Source organism: Psammomys obesus, unplaced genomic scaffold (assembly GCF_907164565.1).
Source record: "Psammomys obesus unplaced genomic scaffold, mPsaObe1.curated_primary_1811, whole genome shotgun sequence".
Classification (NCBI taxonomy): Eukaryota; Metazoa; Chordata; class Mammalia; order Rodentia; family Muridae; genus Psammomys; species Psammomys obesus.
In genome coordinates this window covers 5,323,102-5,332,639 of record NW_026593286.1, presented here as the reverse complement: position 1 = coordinate 5,332,639, position 9,538 = coordinate 5,323,102, and the positions used below count along the sequence as shown (strand labels likewise).

General features: G+C 50.5%; 1 protein-coding gene across 1 annotated transcript in view; it reads left to right on the top strand.

The window, feature by feature from the left end:
- Positions 1 to 9,538, top strand: part of Mroh2a (maestro heat like repeat family member 2A) — a 33,736-nt gene that overhangs the window by 17,730 nt on the left and 6,468 nt on the right. The window contains exons 22-30 of the mRNA XM_055616471.1: positions 322 to 444; positions 1,364 to 1,443; positions 2,116 to 2,224; positions 2,738 to 2,833; positions 3,557 to 3,661; positions 4,663 to 4,786; positions 5,235 to 5,353; positions 6,332 to 6,484; positions 7,176 to 7,330. Coding sequence (XP_055472446.1) covers positions 322 to 444; positions 1,364 to 1,443; positions 2,116 to 2,224; positions 2,738 to 2,833; positions 3,557 to 3,661; positions 4,663 to 4,786; positions 5,235 to 5,353; positions 6,332 to 6,484; positions 7,176 to 7,330 — 1,064 coding nt within the window. The remainder of the gene's footprint in view (positions 1 to 321; positions 445 to 1,363; positions 1,444 to 2,115; positions 2,225 to 2,737; positions 2,834 to 3,556; positions 3,662 to 4,662; positions 4,787 to 5,234; positions 5,354 to 6,331; positions 6,485 to 7,175; positions 7,331 to 9,538) is intronic.

Here is a 9,538-nt window from a genome sequence, read left to right as displayed (position 1 = left end):
CACACACACACACACACACACACACACACACACACACACACACACACGTGTACCATGAGTATACAGGCACATGGAACATGAACCATGCATGAAAAGATAGACAGAACATAAAAAACAACCACTGTGGCCATTTCCAAAACCCAGCTCACTGTGGTTGGTTGACAATCAGCCAAGTGAGGGGGCCTATCACAGGGAGCACCCCTGACGTGGCGGCTTCTTCAGAGGATGGGAAAGATGATGCCGGGTGGAGAGTGGATGAGGGGCATGGCTTGGGGCTCTTGTGCAAACAGCTTCTCTCTCATAACCTTCCTCTGGGCATAGGACATCAGCCTCAAAATGGCCTTCATGAAGAGTGTTGTGCAGGTCACCAACGCCATCAAAAGCATCAATGATCTGGAAGACTTCCAGTTTGCTCACAAGTCTGCTCTTACGGGCCTCATAGTTGTGAGTGGGGCAGGCCTCCCCAGTCCTGGGTGGCCTTGGGTCTAGCCCTCTGATCTCATGCTGGTTGAAGTTCTTTGCGGGTATCTGTGAGATACCTATCGGGGCTGCAAAGCCTTCCTGCCCCACTCTGGATTCAAATTGATGAACCAGAGGCTCAGAGAACAACTTCGGTATATCACGGAGGGTTTACGTCACAAAAGAGTGTGAAAACCAGGGTGGGACCTCATCTGACTGGTTTCCAATGGTGCTCAGAAGAGATTGGGATCAGAGGCCATCAGACAAGGCCCACGGGGGATGGGTGGGAGGGAGATGTGAGAGACACAGTCTCAGGGCATTTCCACAGGAAGAGGCTTAGCAGACAGAGGTCTTTTAGAAGCAGGGCTTAGAGTATCATTTGCACAGAACTTCAGTGAAGTTTAGAAAAAGTCAACTGTCTACAGGCTGATGGAACCCAGGCATCAGCTAACTCCCGGTCCCCAAACGTCTCCACTATCTCATGGCTGACAAAGGATGAGGTCTACAGGTTGACCACCTATACTGTACCAGAAACAGCCCTTGGGGAAAGTGAGATAGATGGAGGAGAAACAGGAAAATGGGTGCGCATTGGCTCCTTTTCCAGGTCACTTTACAAAAGTCTGGCACAAGCTGTTAAATAAGCATCAAGTCTTGTATAGGACAAAAGAACTTGGCCTGGGAAAGTGCATTATGTGGCCAAGGACAAACATCGAGTCATTAGGGGCCCTGTGTGTGTTCCTCCTTCCCCTGTGCTTTGCTGCCAAATGAGCCTTAAAGAAAATAGGCATGTGGACTCCAAGCTCTTTACAAAGGCCCAGGGCCTCCTTATCCTGGCACCAGATCATGTTTCTGCTCCTTACCCTCTTTGTGACCAACAGTTCACAACTCTTCTTGTGCTGCACAGGCGATCATCAAAGCAGAACCACCTGACCACTTGGTTTCTCCAGTGAGGTCAATGGCGATGGATGCTCTCTCACAGCTGAGGTGAGCTGGGGCAGGGCCTGTCAGAGCTCCTACTGCCTCCTGGTGATGGGACAAAGCAACCCCTCGGTGCTCCATCGGGCCTTCTACTTCCTCTTTCCATCTCGATAGCAGTGGTGTTGGGCAGTAACTCCTGAAGACAATAAACTAGTCCAGTAGGTGGGGTCCATCCCTCTTCAGACTCCTCAGAAAGTTCTCAAGTTGGGCACTTCTCCTGGCATAAGGTGGTGACTGGCATTGTTGTGGGCTTTGATTCAGTATCTTCTCTCTAGATGGGGTCTTAGAGTTTACATTGATAACCATCTCCAAGCTTTTCCTGCTGCTGCTGTGTTCCACTTATGATACTAGACCAGGACCAGGCTGGGAGGGCCAATGTTATGGTAGTGATCTGGGAGAAAGGAGATTCCTGGGCTCAGAGCAGGCAATAGGAAGTGAAAGAAAATTTGCGTCCTCAAATTCTGCTTCCATCACAGATATAGTACTGAATGCTGGTGGTCAGGCAGAACAGGGTTTCTAGTCAGGGAAGCATGTCATGTTCCTAGTCAGGGCCCCAGCCAAGGCCCTGTGTTCTTCTCTCATTCTGTGACATGCCTCTCTTGCCCAAAGTAGGCAGTGGACAGAATGGGCTTAGCTCCTAGTGACCACTCCTGCTGCTGCTAACATTTCTTTCCTCAGCACACTGAAGCCTTTCTACTCTTCAGAGGAAAGCATCGAGCTTATGGATATCAGCATACACACTGTTATTTCTCTCCAACCTCCGGGGGAAGACAACGAGTCTGTTAAGGTAGGTTCCTCAGGGAGGCCTCCTTATTTTTGGGGGGTCAGAACCTGGAAGTTTACACTGGCATAGACAGGCTCCACTTTCTCAAACGACCTACAATGAAGCAATTTGGAGCAGCTCTTTTAGTAAGTATGAGCTAACACTAGCTGCTATAACGGGTAAACCCTGAACCTCAGTGGTTTAACACAGATTCAAGTTTATTTCTCATCCATGGTGAGCCCAGTAGTCAGTGAGGTGTACATGCATGAAGATACATCCTGCAGCTTTCAGGGACCCAGTCTGATAGAGACCTCAGTATCTTCAGCAACTAATTTCAAAGGTCCCTGGATACGGGGGATGGGAACACGTGTAGAAGATTCACAAACCATTTTGTCTTCCTCCCATGAGTGATGATGCATTTCCATAGCCCCACTTTGATGCATCTTATCTCCCAATCTAAGCACAGACACAGCTGCAGAGTCCTGGTAAGTGGCTGTGTCTTTCATCTCTCCCTCTGCCCTTTTCTATTTCTCTCAGAGCCTGTATGCAAATGCACTGAATTCCCTGAAGCAGCTGATGGAAGGCCTCATGCAAAGGCAGCTGGACCCCAAGGGGCTGCAGGAGACTGTGCATGTGAGTTACTGGTAGAGGGGTCCAGAGCCCACGGTGGCCACCACCCTTCCTGGAGAGTGACCTGAGAACTGGACTGTGGCTTGTGCTTTCAAAAATCTTAGTCCATGGTTGTATGGTTTCGTTGCTTTGGGCTTGTGACAAGATAAGACAACATGACAGAAGGGCAAGGTAGAAGAAGTCTGTTCACCTCATGGCTGATGTGTGGAGGAAAGAATCCCAATATCCCCTGCAAGGACACATCACAGTTGACCTCACTTCCCTTCACTGAGCCCACTTCCTAAAGATCCCATCACCTCTCAGCAGCACCACAGGCTGGGAGCCAGGCTTTAACACATAGCTGTGTGTGTGTGTGTGTGTGTGTGTGTGTGTGTGTGTGTGTGTGTGTGATTTCATATATAAGCCATCACAGCAATGTTCATTGCACTAAAAAAAAAAACTTTGACATTAAAATGTCTTGTCAGCAAACCTGACCTGACAGTTGGTCTGTGTTTGGGGTTATAAGCAACACTTTCAAGTACTATTCTTGTGAGGATACTGGAGACCTCCCACTGGCCACAGTCTCACTCCCTTCATGACAGAGTCTGGAAAGGTGTCTCAAACCATGCCAGAGCATTAAAAGTCAAATTCTGAGTGAGAGGGACCATGAGGTGAAATCTGGCCCTGGTGGAGCTGGCTGTCCCCAGGATGCTAACGCTGTTTCTGTGTTCTGGGCTTTATACATAGCTCCTGGAGAAGTGGATTTTGTCAGAGAAAGAATGGGAACGGGAGAAAGCCATGACCCTCCATCTCCATCTCATGCAGATCTACGTTCAAAGCATTGGTGTCTGTGTGAGTCTGGGTGCACCTCTCCCCCTTCCTGCTGCTCCAGAGGAGGGAACACCTCTCAGCTCAAGCTCCGCCCTGGAAGTCCCTTGGGAAGAGGCAGCAATGTGCCAGCCTGGGCTTTGGGGTGGGTGAGAAAGGAGAGGATGGAATCATAGTGTGCCATGGATCTAGGCTGCACGGTGCCTGAGGCTCGTGCAGTAGTGTATACAACTCTGAATACCACACAGGAAAAATAGCAGTTACCTGGAATAATAAAATAAGTCACGACAACCATAAGGCAGGCTTAACAAGTGTTACCAGTACCGAGAAGTTGAAAGCAAAGGCATACTTTATTGATCAGTCAGCACCGACACCACAAGGTCTCTCTTCTACCTGTGTTGCCTCCGAGCTCTGGCTGTCATATTCTTAGAAATGGCTGTGGACAGGATAGTGGTTTGCAAGAGCTAGAGGGTAGGGCTGGCCTCAGGTCTTGAGGCGGTGTGTGGTAAGCCACAGAAACACCTGGATGGAGGTGGGGAGGGAGGCTTGCCCTAATGAAAGAGTTGAGCCCTATGCTAAAGAAAGCTCAAGGTCACATGGTACACACAGTATGTCACCTAGCGTCTACCGTCCAGGTTTGATCACAATCTCTGAGAGAGGAGGTGGTGCTGTTAGCTGAACTGGGAACATGAGGGACTGCTGAAGCCCCTGCCCATGTCATTCATATGGTGAGTGGGTTTCACACCAGAACCTGGAGTTCAGTTGTAAGAATATGCAGAAGTTTGGAAGTCCAGAACAGTGCAGAACAGAGCTAACCGGAAGTAAGTCCTGAGCCAGGATTTCTCTGCTATTGGTTGATTGACCTCTAAAGAGCCCAGCTATCTGGCTGAGGAGATGTGTGCATGAACGGAAGGCACATAGTGGCCAGGACGCACATACTATAGTTGCTCTGTATGCTGTTCCTGGGCAGCCCTGGCTGTGTATTTGAGTGCAGTGGTCTGAGCCCGATGTCTCTTGTCTCTCAGATCCCGCTGAAGCTGGGGCAGTTTGGCATACTTGTTGGTCTCATCGCTCCATGCACCTGTGATGTCCACAGAAAAACTCGCTTGGCCTCAACTAATGTCCTATCCAGCCTACTAGATCTTCATGGTAGGGAGTAGACCAGACATGAGCAATACTTTGGGATGAGGGCTAATCTTAGGGTACTGGTGCAGGCCTGCCCCAGAGGAAGGTACGACCCATATACAGGCAGACATGAAGACATGCCTATGGTCAACATAACAGAGGGGAGAGAGCTCACCAAGAGGGTAACAGAAGAAGAGGTTTTCAGAAGAAGAGGCTCACTGGGTGCGATGGGCCCACTGAGGGCACAGTGTTGGACGTACTCAGCTTTCAGATTCCAAGGGGGCAGCAGAACTGGATAGAACGGAGCTGTAGCAACAGTGGACACATGAGCTGTGTGTGGAGCTGCTATGTGCAGAAGCCCATTGAAGGAACAGTGAATGGAGGCTGGAAGGAAAGGGATAGGTAGATGCTGGAGGGCAGCTCAGCCCACTCACTCTCTCCTGCTTATCGTGTGTGACTCCATTCCCAACAGTAAGCCAGACGTGCTCTTTATGGGGAGCTTCCAAGGAGCAGGAACTGGAGAAGTGTAAGGAGGACCTCCAGGGCACAGATATGGACAAGATTTCCAGCGCTTCCTCCAGAATCGCCAAGGTGACACCGGGCTGCTCTAGGGGTGCCTCACCCTCCTCTGCTGGCTCGATAGCCAATATTGTCACCCCAGGGATCGCTCCTCAGCAGCCTTTGCTACACCGGATGTGTCTGTATTGAAATGGCTTGTAGTAGCTGGATGTAAAGGGTAGATATCTGACATTCCCTGGCTGACAACTCCAAGTCTCTAGTGAGGGAGGAGAGCTGTGGAAAGGGTCCAGTTGGGCTCCAAACACTGGCTGTCCTAGTCACTATTCTATTCCTGTGAAGAGACATCACGATGAAGGTAACTCTTATAAAAGAAAACATTTAATTGGGAGCTTGCTTACTGTTTTAGAGGCTTAGTCCATTATCATCATGGCAGGAGTGTAGAGGCAGGGAGCATGCAGCAAGCAGGCAGGTGTGGGTGCTGGAGAAGTAGCTGAGAGCAAAATCCTGATCCACAGGCAGAGAAAGCCTGGACCTAGCATGGACTTTTGAAACGTTAAAGGCCACCCCCATTGACACACTTTCTCCAACAAGACCACACCTCCTAATTGATCTAATCCTATTAAAGAGTTCTACTCCCTGGTGACTAAGAATTCAAATATATGAGCCTGTGGGGGCCATTCTTATCCAAACCACCACTCTGGCATTAGTTCCTGAGCTACTTAGTGGTACACTGATGACTAGAAATGCCCAAAACCATGAAAACAGACCTTGACTTTCAAAAGTACAAGACATAAAGTCAATTAGGCCTAGGAGGCAGAGGCAGTGTTTCCCCGGTGCCCATGGGGGTTGTATAGCTGCAGCCTGAGGCCAGAGAGTGCTGTGAAGAAGGGAACGTCTTATGTGAGATACAGGTAGAGTGAGAGGCAGTGATGAGGGAGAAGTGGAAGAGGCTGGGTATGCCTTGAAGCCTTGGGGAACTACACCTGGGTCGCTTAGCCTTGGCACGGGGCAGTGGAGGGAGCCTGGAATTTCTTCTTGCTCTGGTCCTAGGTGGTCTGCCCGGAGTTCAACTGTGATGAGGTTGTCTCCCTCATCCAGAAGCTCTGTGAGAACATTGGGGCCATGGATCTTCAGCATGATAGGGCTGCTGTCACCTGGATAGGCATCTTCCTCCAGATGAGGGTCAAGGAGCTGGAGGACAAGGTAGCCAAGGCCAGCAGGGGCTGCTTGGGATTGGTGCTGGGGCACACACTGAGATTGACTGCCTCTACCCAAACCAGGGGTGCTAAAGGGCTCTTTTCAATAGAGCACACACTTGCCCCACTGTAGATGCAATGAACATATAGGAGGTAGAGACCCATAGGGCTTCTGGATAAGGCTTTGACGGAGGGTGCTAACCCACCCACCATGCTCCCAGAAGGAGGGGTGTCCTATAGGGCCCCTGTAGTGTCATTTCTATTGCTGTGATAAAACACACTAACCAAACACAACTTAGGAAAGACAATGGTCGAACTGGTGTACAATTTCAGGTTATCGCCCATCACTAAGGGAAAGTCAAGCAGCTGGTGACATCGTATCCACAGTTAAGAGCAAAAAGCAACATGCCCATCCCTGCTTGCTTGTTTGCGTCCTGCTTTCCTCACTCTTCTGTAGTTCAAGGCACAGCCTAGGGAATGCTGATGGCCACGGTGGGCTGGGTCTTCCCTGCTCAATAATTAAAACAGCCCCCATAGATCTGCCCACAGGCCAACCTGACCTAGATAATTCCTTACTAATATTCTCTTTCCAGGAGATTCTAAGTTGGGTTGACAATTAAAAATAAGCAGCACCAGTCCCAAATCCCCACCCCCACCCCAGTCCTGCTCAACAAGAGGATGCCTGTCCCCCTCCACAGGTGGCTGAGATACTGGGGGCCATCCTGGTTCACCTGCCAGTGGTGGACCACCCAGAGGTCAGGCGGCACCTCATCGAGGGCATCCTCCTGCTGGCGCACTACCACCAGGAGACGATCCTCACGTCGCTCTTGAGGCAGCCTTTGCCCATGGAGAGGTGAGTGCCATGCGGGAAGACAAGGCTAGGAAGAACCTAAGCCCTGGGGAGGTGCCTAGCACCTGAAGTCAGGCCAGACCCTGTACCTGTGTCTCATGTAGGACACACCTGCATCTGCCAAGCCACTGACCCAGACCCCAGACTTTTCTTTTCATCAGGTTGAACTTGAATCTGTTCTCATAGCTCCTTTCATGACCCGGTTGTCTCTTCTGGGATAATATCTGAAGAGCCCAGGACATTCTCTCATAACAGCCCTTCCCTGTAGAAAACAGAGGCATGGACAAAACAGGCACGTGCCTCTGAGCCTCTGAGACTTTTCAGCCTCTCTGTGCCTTTCAGAATATGTCCCCAAAAGGACAGTGAATTATCTACGTTTCCAAAGGAAAGCAGTCTCCTTTTTCACTTATTTTTTAAGTGTTTATTTCCTTGTATGTGGGTACATACACGTGCCATTGTGTGTGCTGTGCCTGAAGAGGCCAGAAAAGCTTCGGGCTCCCTGGAGCAGAAGTGTGAGCTGCCTGATGTGGGCACTGCGAACTGAGCTCAGGTCTTCTTCGAGAGCAGTGCCAGCTCTTAAGTGCTAAGCCATCTCTCCGGTGCCGACTTCCCTCTCTCCCACTTTATCCTTAAAGAGATTTGGCAGGGTCGTGCCAAATACAGGGCACAAGTTTGGGAAGATGCCAAGGGCAAGGCCCAGAAAGAGGCCATAGTCATACCTCAGAGTAGTTGAGCCTCTGTTCATCAGTGAGATGAGGCTGATTAGAGCAAAGGACACCTCTGGACGGGCCTGAGATCCACAACCAAAGGGCCGCTGTGTGTGAAGCCCAGGCGTGGTGCCATGAGGTGGGGTGTCTCCTAAGGGAGGCCTGTGGGGTGCAAGGGGAGGCTGTTCATGTTTGGAGACCTCCTGAAGGTGGCGGTGGGAGGGTTAGGGGCGGCTGGGCAGGGCCACATACAGTACACACCTATCACCGCTACGCTGGCCTTAATGGCTTTCTTGGTGGCCATGCCACGTGCTAGCTGTCACTTCCTCCAAGTTTTGGCTAGGCGCCGACGCTGAAACAGTGATGCAGAAACTCTCGAAGGACAAAGCAATTAGCACAGTTTCCACGGAAGATTCAGATTCCACCAGAATCCTGGAAGTGGTTTAGCCGGTTTCTCCAGACTGTCACTGAGGTGACACGAGGGGCACGCGGTGTTGGTAGAACTCACACTAGCGCTATCAGACTGGTGTCTCTCGTTTTGACACCGCCACAGCCACTCCTTTGTATTTGTGTTAAGGGACACCGTGCGCCCACCTCTGCACCAGCCTCCCATCGCCAGCACCTAGCTACATCTCCCCCACGCTCTTGCCTGGGCTCCTGCACTGGCTTTGTGGGTTCGGCTATGCCATTTCCTTGTCTCCTCATCCATTTGTTTGCTAGACTTGCTTGCTTCAGCTCCTTAGACCTTTCCAGACCCTGGGTCTCTCTACTGCTCTGTCTCTAGCATGCTAAGTGTCAGTCCTCTGGTATTTCCCTTCCCAGCAGGACCACAGACTGGCTTTGTGGCCAAGGAGGCTGTTTTCTTTCTAATTTCATATTATTTTTTTGTTGTTTTTGATTTGAGACCTGTAGCCCAGGCTGGCCTCAAACTCCTTGTGTAGCTGAAGCTGGTCTTGAACTCCTGATCCTCCTACCTCTAGCTCCCTAGTGAGGGATTCTAGGCTTGTGCCACCAGGCCTTTGTCAAGGAGTTCATTTTCAAGGACAAGGAGGCAGGCCCCCTTGTCCTCTGGGGCCTCAGACTCCTCTTCTGTAGCCTATGGAGAGAGAGGAAAAAAAATCTTTCTAGAATATCAGCCCTGAGCATTTAACTGGTACCCCTGTGTACCACTATACCTCTGTCTCCTGGGACTGTTTTGTCCAAATTCCTGGAAGCTATTTTGGATGGATTACCTGAATTAAAAAAAAAAAAAAAAAGTCACACTGCAAGATGCTCAATGCTTCTTTAGGCTCTTGGAGGCGTCATTGGCTGCCCTCAGGATGTCATCAAATGAAAGGCCGGGTGAAGTCAAGGGGCTGCAGCTTTCTCGTAGCCCCCCTAGAGAAAGTAAGGGACCTGGCCTGATTATATAACCTTAGGTGGCTCTGATAACCTCCTGGAATTCAGCTCTTCACTTAAGGGTCCCAAAACAGTGTCATGAAGCGGGGGGGGGGGGGGGGGGGGG